Here is a 12,405-nt window from a genome sequence, read left to right on the forward strand (position 1 = left end):
AGCCCCTTATAAACCAGTGTAATGTCTGAGGTATCTGATATAGCTCTGCACAAATACTGATTGCAATATCACTTCTGATTACTTGCTTTGGATCAGGAGAAAACTGTCTGAAACAGCACTCTTTGGGCCTTCCCAGCCTGCCCGTTGCAACTAAATACAATGTGAGACACAACATTTACCCACTATCCTTTTGAACCACAATATTAAACGATAATAAAAGTAACAATTCAATCACAAGATGGGATATTAAGACCTAAGATGAGAAAACAAGACTTGGAGTATTTACCCTCAGCGTACATCTTTTGCACTAAACATGTTTTTGATCAGTAAAATTCTATGTAAATTAATGTAACCTTGCAATCTTTCTCTTCAGTTGCAATTTGGTGATTGTGTTCTCCTCATCACGTTTCTTTAACACCTGGAAGTTATATTCAAGTTTCTCTTGATTTAGTTGATATGTAGCTTTCATCTGCTCCAGCTGCTGCTGTAGAACCTAAGTAAATATTAATCTTTTTAAATGATATGCCTTTGTGCATAGCTTACAGAAGAGATGTAAACTAATTAATATTTTTCATGCCTAACAAACAAGTTCTAATTGAGACAAATGTACCTCTGTTGCTATGTGCACTACGCTTTGTTTAAAAAAAAGCCATATTAACCAGCTTCGTCTTCAATTTCTCTGTGCTATTCTGTCTTCAATGTCAATATCAACAGTAGATACACAATATACAGTAATAAGTTGAACATGATTGATCAGATTCCTTAATGTTGTTATAGCCCAGGTGGTAATGGGGAAAGCTCCCACCATCTATTAAATGTTCCCAGTGGCATGCGCCTCAAACAGCCACTGACAACCAAGACCAGCTCCTGGCCTTCACATGAGGCTTAGCTACTAAGTCCAGTGGAACCATTTCTACCAACAGGATAAGGGGCAAAGGCTAGTTACTGGCATCTTAACACCTGTCGCTTCAGACAGATGGGGCTTGTCAGCCATGGTTGGCAGCTCATCTAGGAGAAGGAAAACTCTGATCTCAAACCTCTGCTGCCTTGTGGCTATACCCACTCATGAGGAAGGCTTTCAGAGTAAACCTTGAGGGAAAAATCCGGAGCTGGAGTCCATAAGGCAGTCCTACATTGAGTTCAATGCTGACTGGCAACTCCTGCGACGCTGCTGGTGCCAAACTGTATCGGTCTCTGCTGTTCCTTTGGGTTCACTAGATGCGAGGAGGGGGGAGCGTACTACATGGGCAACAGCTTGCTCTCCATATCGTACTACCCAGGCTTGTGTATCTAGACAGCTAGGACACAATATCCGTGGTCGACTCTAACCGACGGAGGCCTCGCACTCCCACTCATTTGTCGTGTACCTCAGCACAGGCCAATTTTAACTACATAGACACTTAAAGACGGGATAACGACTATCATTTTTAATACCTGCAGGTACCTCAAGTACCCATGTCAGGATGCTGTCCATCGACTATAGCTAAGCATTTAATACCATCATTCCCACAAACCTGATTGAGAAGTTGCAGAACCTGGGCCTCTGCAATTGGATCCTTAACTTCCTGATTAGAGGACCACAATCTGTGTGGATTGGTGACACCTCCTCCTCACTGACTGTCAACACTGGTGCATCTCAGGGGTGTGTGCTTAGCCCACTGCTCTACTCTCTATATACCCATGACTATGTGGCTAGGCATAGCTCAAATACCATCTATAAATTTGCTGATGATACAACCATTGTTGGTAGAATCTCAGGTGGTAACGAGAGGGTGTACCCAAGTGAGATATGCCAATTAGTGGAGTGGTGCCGCAGCAACAACCTGGCACTCAATGTCAGTCAGACAAAAGAGCTGATTGTGGACTTCTGGAAGGGTAAGATGAAGGAACATATACCAATCCTCATAGAGGGATCAGAAGTGGAGAGAGTGAGCATTTTCAAATTCTTGGGTGTCAAGATCACTGAGGATTTAACCTGGTCCCAACATATTGATATAATTATAAAGAAGGCAAGACAGCAGCTATACACTCAAAAACTTCTACAGATGTAACGTGGAGAGCCTTCTGACAGGCTGCATCACTGTCTGATATAGGGAGGTGGGGAGGTTACTGCACAGGGACAAAAGAAGCTGCAGAGGGTTATAAATCTAGTCAGCTCCATTTTCAGCACTAGCCTACAAAGTACCCAGGACATCTTGAAGGAGTGGTGCCTCAGAAAGGCAGCGTCCATTATTAAGGACCTCCAGCACCCAGGGCATGCCCTTTTCTCACTGTTACCATCAGGTAGGAGATACAGAAACCCGAAGGCACACACTCAGCGATTCAGGAACAGCTTCTTCCCCTCTGTCATCCGATTCCTAAATGGACATTGAACCCTTGGACACTACCTCACTTTTTTAAAAAATACATAGTATTTCTCTTTTTTGCATGATATTTAATCTATTCAATATACGTATACTGTATAAAGTATACAGAATAAGATTTACTCATTTTTTTTTCTATATTATGTATTGCTTTGAACTGCTGCTACTAAGTTAACCAATGTCACTTCACATGCCAGTGATAATAAACCTGATTTTGATTCATCTAATATCTAATAGCATTATGTGAAAGTATTACTTTATCCAGAAGCACCTTCAAAAAAAAAAAAAAAAAAAGGACTGCAAGTACACTCTCTACATACAAGCACATGGTGTGGCAGTAAATGCTAAGGGCACAAAGAGAATTGCTGAGACTCAGGAAGATTTCTACTCCCTTGGGCCAGATACACTGTATACCACGAGGGTGAGAATTCTGTAAACTGTACTTGTTTATTCATTTAGAAATACAGTGTGGAACAGGCCCTCCTGGCCAATGAGTTGCACTGCCCAGCAACCCACTCATTTAACCCTATACAGGACACTCCATATAGTCAGTGGAAGGCTCTTTCCTCATCCACGGAGTCACTTGGTAAGCAATTCCCTTATTCATACATCAACAAAAGCAAAATGGGAATTTCAATTTGTGGGCAAACCACATACCTCTACATCAGTCTGCAACTTCATTTTGATCATATTGTATTCCTCCGCATCTTGAACCCGCACCTGCTGAAGTTGTTTCTCGTACTCCTCAGCCTTCTCCATTCTAACAATAAAATACTCCGCCTGAGAAAATTAAAAATAAAACACGGCATATTGATTGTGAAAAATAAGCAATTATTTCCTGGCAATTTTTCTTTGTAGAAAAGTTATATTTCTGATCTTTTACAGTCCTGTACATTTATATTTTCTACAAAATGATGCGCAAATTGGAAAAAGCAGTGGGGGAGAAAAACAAGCAAAAATTTTAATAATGTTATTTTGAACAGTATTGTCCAACAGTACAGATCATACTGCGGATTTGTGCCCAAATATTGTCAATCTATATCAGTGCCTCTTAGGATAACACAACATATGCCCGTCTGTCTCATCGTCTCCCTTGCACCCTATTACCTACCTACACTGCACTCCCTCTTAACTGTAACTAACACTTTATTCTGAATTCTGTTATTGCTTTTCCTTCTGTACTATTTTGATATATTTGTGTCTTGGAGCAACCTGCATGATTAGCATGCAAGTCAAAAATTTTCACCTGATCTTGGTACATGTGACAATAACATACACATTGCTTTGGAGTACAATGGAAATTGTGTCTATTCATGACCCGCGTGTATCTACGAACCTAATACCCTCACAAGACATTGTAAAGTAGGCAGATGAGGCTGGGTTTGACAAGGCAGGCCAGAAAGATTTGGTAGTTATTGGAACGAGCTTACAAATGAGGTCTATCAAGATCATGAACAGAGATCATAAAAGAATGTTCCAATATTGCACTGGCACTGAAATAACCGTATATAACGAGGCTTTCAGAGGTCATATCTGGATTTAGTGTAGGTCTCTGGGTCTCCAGTTCTCAATGCCACATATCTAGCCCTCAGACCATGAATCTCCTGGGTCATGGTGAGCTTCTGGTTTGGGAAGTCCTGAGATGGTTTTGTGGGCACCTGTACTCGACCAGCAGGTCTTACATCAAGAGTAAATGGGAGGCGAGTGTTGATATTGGACCACTGGAAAATGATACTGGTGATGTTGTAATGGGGACAAAGAAATGGCAGATGAACTTACAAGCACTTTGCATTAGTATTCACTGTGGAAGATACAAGCAGCTTGCCAGACTTCTGTGAGTGTCAGGGAGCAGGAGTGAGTGCCATTGCAATTACAAAGGGAAAAGTACCAGGCAAACTCAAAGGTCTTAAGGGGGATAAGTCATCTGGACCAGACGGACTACATCCCAGAGTCCTGAGAGAGGTTGCTGAAGAGATAATGAATGCATTGGTCAAGATCTTTCACTTATTTCTGGCATTGTCCCAGAGGGCAGGAAAATTGCAAATGTCGCTCCACTCTTAGGGAGGAGGCAAAAGAAAGGAAATTACAGGCCAGTTAGCCTAACCTCACTGGTTGGGAAAATGTTGGAGTCTATTATTAAAGGATGAGGTTTCCGGGTAATTTGAGACTAATTATAAAATAAGTCAAAGTCAGCATGGTTCTTGAGAAGGGAGATCTTGCCTGACAAATTTATTGAGAGCTCTTCGAGGAAGTAACAAGCAGGGTGGACAAAGCAGAGGCCGTGGATGTCACTTACTTGGATTTTCAGAAAGCACTTGATAAGGTGCCACACGAGGCTGCTTAACGAGATAGAATCCTATGGTGTTACAGTAAAGATACTGGCCTGGAAAGAGGAAAAGCTGACTGGCAGGAGGTAGCAAGTAGTACTAAAGGAGGCCTTTTCTGCTTGGCTGCCAGTGACTAGTGGTGTTCCTCAGGAGTCAGTATCGGGAACGTTACTTTTCCCATTATCTGTCAACTATTTAGATAATGGAATTAATGGCTTTGTGGCAAAGTTTGCAGATGATATGAAAATAGGTGGAGGGGTAGGTAGCACTGAGGAAGCAATGCTATTACAGCAAGACCAAGACAAATAGGAAGAATGGGCAAAAAAGTGGCAAATGGAATAAAGTGTTGGGAAATGCATTTCAGTAAAAGGAATAATAGTGCAGACTCTGATCTAAGGGGGAGAAGATTCAAACATCAGAGGTGCAAGGGGACTTAAGAGGCCTTGCGCAAGACTCCCAGAAGATTAATTTACAGTTTGTGTCTGTGGTAAAGTAGGCAAATACAATGTTGGCATTTATTTCAAGGAGAATAAAATACAGAAGCAAGGAGATAATGCTGAGGCTTTACAAGACACTGGCCAGACCACTCTTGGAGTATTATCAACAGTTTTGGGCCCCATATCTCAGAAAGGATGTGTTGTTATTGGAGAGAGCCCAGAAGAGGTTCATGAGGAGGATTCCAGGAATGAAGGGGTTAACATATGAAGAGCATTTGGCAGCTTTGGCCTATACTCACTGGAATCTAGAAGAATGTGGGAGAATCTCATTGAAACCTACCAAACGTTAAAAGGACTAAATAAAGTGGATGTGGAGCAGATGTTTCCTATGGTGGGGGTAACCAGGAAAAGAGGGCATAACTTCAAAACTGAGGGGTGACCTTTCAGAACATAGTTGAGGATGATTTTTTTTTAATATAGCCAGAGAGTAGTGTATCTGTGGAATGCTCTGCCACAGACTGCAGAGGAGACCAAGTCTGTGATATATTTAAAGCAGAATTTAATAGTTTCCTGATTGGTCAGGGCATCAACGGATATGTCGAGAAGGCAGGTGTATGGGGTTGATGATAGAATGGTGGAGCAGACTCAATGGGCTGAATGGCCTAATTTTGCTTCTCTGTCTATGGTCTTGATGAGGTCTCTGACAACTGTGGCACTCATTCCGATCCACAGGTACAGAGTAATCCTGTATGTGCTCCTCCACCTCCCTTCACCATAACTTCATGGTCATTGAAGACATTATGTCTTTAGCCATTTAATTTCAGATTTGATAATCAAAATTTTATGTTATTATTTCTGATACTTGGATTGATGCGCTTTAAAGTCTTTTCGACTACAAACTTGTGAGCTCTGGATTGTGAAAGTGTTTTTAAGCAGTGAAACTGAAGTGAAAGGGCATCTGGAGAAATTAAAAATCTTTGTGGTAATTAGATTACTAATTTTAAACAGCCTTGACATTCTCTTTTAATTAAATTTCAAGTATAGTAAAGTGAACACATAAAATGTCCTTCAAACGCAATCACTAACCAAGCAACAATGATGTTTAGCTGCCTCCATCACTGGCTATCTTGTCAACTTTTTAAAGCCTTATGAATTTTTTTTTGCAGACCAACACCTGATCTAGACACTCATTTTTGTCATGGGACCTTCAGTCAACTCTCTCACTAATTTAAAATCCTGCTTGCAAATTTTGACTATAACCAATATTAATTAACAATCTCGCAGACACGAGGAAATCTGCAAGTGCTGGAAATTCAAGCAACACACACACAAAATGCTGGTGAACGCAGCAGGCTAGGCAGCATCTATAGGAAGAGGTACAGTCGACGTTTCGGGCCAGGACCAATATAATAATCTATATTGTTTCAATTTAAGTACATTAAATGCACTTCAAAAATTCTTAATTTTTTTCTGTAAGTGGACATTAAATACTATATATTCACCTCTTTGTCTTTTCGTATCTGCGTTTTCTTTTCCCACATTAACAGATTATTTTTCATCAGTTCATGGCGTTCCAGCTGAAAGGCTTTCTGTTAAATATAGAGAAATGAAAATAGATGTGATCCACAATTTAAATCTATACCATTCAAAGGCATGCATGCTAAATCATTTTACAAATAGATTTTTTATTTTAATAATTATCAGGACTGTTAAAGAAGAAGGATTTGTTCGCAGAAAAGAACACAAAGGATTGACAAAGGAAAATAATCAAAGCTCTTTGAAAACTGACGTGAAAATCTGTTAATACTAAACAAAAAAAAAACAAAAAAATGGCAAACTAATACCTGAGCCATTTATCAGAACTGTAAAATTGGGAGGAAATGGGAATCTGGAATTTCACATTACCAAAGTTATGAATAAAAGTATGGAGATCGGAATAGTCAAGTATTCACCCATTCGGTGTTGCATTGTGCTATACGGAGTTTCAAACTGAGCACAGGTGAATCAGTACCATTTTGTTTCAATACGTACATTTATTGTCAGAGAAATGTATACAATATACATCCTGAAATTCTTTTGATAGGTTTGGATTCCTCAAGCTATTCCCTTCGTTATCTCATTTGCCTGGTCTCTGATATGATGAGCAATTCACCAATTCAATTTGCCTCAGGACCCCTGACATGCAGAAAGCCCATAGGAAATGCTCCGTCAACCTGTAAAGCAGATGGTTACAGATCTCAAAAGATCAGAGAAGAATAAGTGCCCCTATTCAGTAAAAAAAAAAGCAAGCAGAAAGCAAGAAGCTATAGGGTTAGGTATTCTAATTTGTTATTGGGAAAATGTAGGAATGTATCATTAAGGTAACAATAACAGGATTTTTACAACATCATAATACAATCAAGCTGGGTTAAAATGATTTTGCAAAAGTACAATCACGTTTGACTGATTTATTACATTTCTTTTACAGTATAATGAGTAGGTAGACTTAAAGAAACCACCTGGACATTTGGATTTCCAAAAAGATTCCAAAAAAATATGGGAAGTTAATGCAACCATTGCACCAGAGAATGGTCAGTTCTAGGCTTCAGCTAGTTTCAACTTAAATCAATATATTAGATTAAAGAATCAAATGTTCTGCAAAATATTAATTACTCAATGTCAAAAGGTGAGCAAGCATATTGTGATGAAAATAGCGTTCTGTATATCGGAAAGATTTTGACAGAAGTAGGAATACAGTAATGTTTAAATGGAATAAGAATACTGAATCACATGGAGCAGAAGGGTTTGGGAACCTTGTATTCCAAATATCAAAGACAGCACACAAGTACTGCAATCCAGTAAGATGGCAAGTACAGCATTGACAGTATTGGCTGAAAAGGATGAGCCTTAAAAGAGCACAGCATTTTGGATTTCAGAAAAATAAGAGGTTTCTGATTCTTAGATATCTGATTCAGAGGGGCTTGACAAGACGATTTTGAACGATATTGTCTGTTGTTGTATTATCTAGACCTAGGGTCCATAGTTACAATATAAAGGGTCACTCACTTAAAAGAGGAGGACTGTGACTCTTCAGAAGTGTTCACCCCAGAGAACCTTAGCAAATATATCACAATATATATTGAAGACCAAGCCACACAGTTAATTGGTCTGTAAAGCAACCAAGGGTTATAGGGAAAAGGCAAGAGAATGGAACTAAGAGTAACATCAGATTAATCACACAAGTGGAGCATTCCATTGCATCTTACTGTGTGATGGACCAGTGCCTAGCAGCCAAGTGGAGTCAACAGCAAAAGTAGATAGCTCTCTTATTTATATAGCTAGGCAATAAATTGTTTCAAGCATCTTTATGTGTCACCAGTTCCTCAAAGATTGTGAACTTCAATCTGAGAACTTATATAAATTCAGTTAATATTAAAACTTACAAATGATACAAGGGGTGAGTGATAAGTTCGTGGCCTAAGGTAAAAGGAGTAAATTTTAGAAAACCTAATACATTTATTTTTCAACATAGTCCCCTCTTACATTTACACACTTAATCCAGTGGTCGTGAAGCATACGGATCTTGGACCTCCAGTAAGTGTCCACAGATGGGTGATTGATAAGTTCGTGGCCTAAGGTAGGAGATGAGGTATACAGCTCTCGTTACATGCACATGCAGTTCAACTCTTCCAGTGATTACGCAGAAAGTGTGAAGTTAATAACTCATCTCCTTCTACCTTAGGCCACAAACTTATCAATCACCCCTGATGAGTTATTAACTTCAAACTTTCTGCTTTTTCACTCAAAGAGTTGACCTGCACGTGCATGTAAAGAGAGCTGTATAACTCATCTCCTTCTACCCGAGGCCACGAACTTATCAATCACCCCTGCTGTGAACACTTCCTGGAGGTCCAAGATTCGTATGCTCCATGACCGCTGGAATAAGTGTGTAAATGTAGGACGGGACTATGTTAAAACATAAATATGCTAGGTTTTCTAAAATTGACTCCTTCCACTTTAGGCCACGAACTTATCAATCACCTCTCGTATTTTTCTGAAAATTCAGACTTGAAGCACTTTAAACACCACTGATAATCCTTTGAGAATTAACAAGTGCTAAAAAATTGAATATTTTTAAAAACACTTTCCAGCATCTTGGTAAGCCTTCTTTCTGCTCCTACTCCAAAGCCTCCACATCCCTCCGATAATGGGCAACCAGCCTCCACACCCCTCCGATAATGGGCAACCAGAACTGAACACAATACTTCAGATGAAGCCAAATGTGAATGGAATTACATATTGTGCTGCAAATACCTCTGCTTCTGATCCCATTGAGGTCATTTATGAAGCAGCAGGTAGTTGGTAGTCATGAAGCTAAGATAACTGACATCCAAGCACCACCTCATACAAGGTACACTCCAACCATGGAAGTTTTCACGATTGCCATTGATTTCAGTTTTACCAAAACACTTCAACGCCATCATCCTCAGTAAAAATGTTGCCTTGATGTCATGAGCAGTTACTCTAATCTCAACAATGGAATAAACTTCTTTGGGCCAATGCTGTGATCATTCTGGACCCAGCATGTCCTTGAAAGAACCAACCGGGCATCATTGGCAGATTACTGGAGATAGAGTTCAGTTTGACAGAATTGTTGATAACACATTCCCTCAACTGGCTGATAACTGGGCTAACAGCGACTGGGCAACAATTAGCCAATTTGTATTTGCTCTGCTCTTTGCAAGCAATAAAGCTCTGAGCAATTTGTCCACACCGTCAAGTAAATATCAGTGTTATATCCACAATGGAAAAACTCATTTGGGCACTGTCAATAACTTACATATTTTAACACTCCAGAAATAGTACATGATCTAGCAATGCCCATAATTATTTTGGAAGTGCAAAATCAACAGACTTTGTACAAATTACCTGGAATTAAGAAAATAATGATGTGTAATTTTTCTCAGTGAAAAAAGGGTATCAAAAGCCTTTAAGCCAACCTCTCAACCTTTTCACGACACTTAGTCACTTTAGAATATATTGTATGAGATCCAACAGGAATCTACAACTAACTACATGGTAGTAACAAGATATTATTTTTAAACTGACTTCGATCAAGATATTTGGTGGACCACACCACAAGGAATAACCTTTTTGCTGCTGCTTTAAAAAAAGGGAGGAATAGATGAGGTCACAGTTTAACAACCCAAAGGAAGTGTGTTCTCAGAAATATTAGAATACACTTGTGTTCAAGTATATGGGATAGGACCTGAAGTCACCATCTTCTGATTCTGACTTAGCTGAGCAAAGGAAATAAACTAAACACGATTCATATTCTGTGAATGATTTTTAACTGTGATGTTGCAACCCTCCAGAGATTTTAAATCAGCTTTTAACATAAAATGGACAATCTAGAATATCAGTAATATAGGATATCTGGGTAGTGGCTCCATATGTCACTACTACAGGGCGTGACAACCCTGCCTTACACGAGTCCCGGGCTCAGCTGGCTCCAGCTGACAGTACCCGGTATGGGCCCCTATCCAGGGTTATGGATCCCACTGCCTTGTGGGTATCTTCGGGAGAAGAGAAGGCTAAGGAGTAAACCCTACACAAATCTGGAGTGGAGCCCCTAAGGCGGTTGGATGACGTATCATGTCACCTCCCGGCAGCTCCTGCAGCCAAGCTGATGTCAAATGTACTGCTTGGCATTCCTTTGGACCACATCCACGAGGCCGAGAGGGGGATCTTGATGTCTGGGCAGCCCAGGATCTCCATATTCATCGCCTAGGTCTGCGCCCCAGAACCGGGCGCATCCATTGTCTACTTAGACAGACAGAGTCATTATATATTATTATATTATATAGGATTTTTGCATTGCAATCTATTACAACTGCCTGCAAATCTATGGACAAAGATGAGGACAATGCTGGTTTTGTTCCCTTATTTATCAACATTAAACATACTGCTTATATTTTATCAGAGGTTAAATATAGCTTCCCTGTCTGTGTTTGAACACAATTTTCTTGGCATCCTTCACATAATATAAAAGTGCTATTTGAAGTTTGCCAAATCACACACACAAAAAAACTCATTCTGCAGGAACTCAGCTGCTCTGTATTATCAGATTAGATGCTTTATTTTAATCAGCTGTCACTTTCTGAACAAATACAAGACTGCATTGTGAAATACACCACCTTTTTCACAATCATAACCAGGCCCTAACATGTGTAATGACTTTGGATTGCAACTCCTGTCCTAGTAATGTCTCAACAGATCAACAGCAGATAGAATTTCTCTACTCTTCACTCGGTTCTGATCCATCTGGCCAATAGGAACTCATATGTCAGGCTGCTGTTCGTTGACTACAGATTAAAGAACTGGGCCTCTGCACTTCCATCTGCAACTGGATATCCAATTTGGCAGAGCTCAATTAGCAAGGATTGATAACAACATCGCCTTGCTGGTCATCAACACAGACCATGTTCTTAGCCCCTTGCTCCACTCTCTACACACACAACTATGTGGCTAAGTATGTCTCCAATGCCACCTTTAAATCACTGGTGACACTATTGTTGTTGGATGAATCACAGGTGGTGATGAGTTCCCTTACTAGAGTGAGACAGGCTGCAGCAATAACCTCTCACTGAACATCAGCAAAAATCAAAGACAGCAGTAGACCCAGCCCATTACATCACAGGCATATTCCTCCATCCACTGGTAGTGTCCACAGGAGACAATGGCTCAAGAAGGCAACACCTATCAAAGATTCCCACCATATCTCACTTTCACACAGCTGTTACTGGGCAGAAGGTACAATAGCCTTAGATTCCACACCAGCAGTTACAAGAACAGCTACTTCATTTCAACCATTCAGTCCTTGAACCAACCACTAAAACCATCTGGGCCTGCATCTGCTTCTAGAATTGCTGGGGTTTGGGATTGAACTTAAGAGATGGGGGAAAGGGTGGTTGGCTCACAAACAGAGAAAGCTTGGAGACAGTGCAAAAGGGAGGATAGGCAGGTGATAGAGAAGGGATACTCTCGGACCGATGGTTTGAGATGTGTCTATTTTAATGCAAGAAGCATCATGAACAAAGCAGATGAGCTTAGAGCGTGGATCGATACTTAGAGCTAAGATGTGTGGCCATTACAGAGACTTGGATGGCTCAGGGGCAGGAATGGTTAGACCATAAGATCATAAGACAAAGGAGCAGAAGTCGGCCATTCGGCCCATTAAGTCTGCTCCGCCATTTTATCATGAGCTGATCCATTCTCCCATTTAGTCCCACTCCCCCG

The 12,405-nt window shown here is 40.3% G+C and overlaps 1 protein-coding gene across 1 annotated transcript in view; it reads right to left on the reverse strand.

Moving 5' to 3' along the window:
- The window catches only part of drc1 (dynein regulatory complex subunit 1 homolog (Chlamydomonas)), a 77,364-nt gene that overhangs the window by 42,102 nt on the left and 22,857 nt on the right, over window positions 1-12,405 (reverse strand). Inside the window, exons 6-8 of the mRNA XM_072278857.1 lie at window positions 6,630-6,716; window positions 3,021-3,143; window positions 354-493 (exon numbers count right to left, since the gene is read on the reverse strand). Of these exons, the coding sequence (XP_072134958.1) occupies window positions 354-493; window positions 3,021-3,143; window positions 6,630-6,716 (350 nt within the window). The remainder of the gene's footprint in view (window positions 1-353; window positions 494-3,020; window positions 3,144-6,629; window positions 6,717-12,405) is intronic.

This window comes from Mobula birostris, chromosome 2, assembly GCF_030028105.1.
Source record: "Mobula birostris isolate sMobBir1 chromosome 2, sMobBir1.hap1, whole genome shotgun sequence".
NCBI lineage: Eukaryota > Metazoa > Chordata > Chondrichthyes > Myliobatiformes > Myliobatidae > Mobula > Mobula birostris.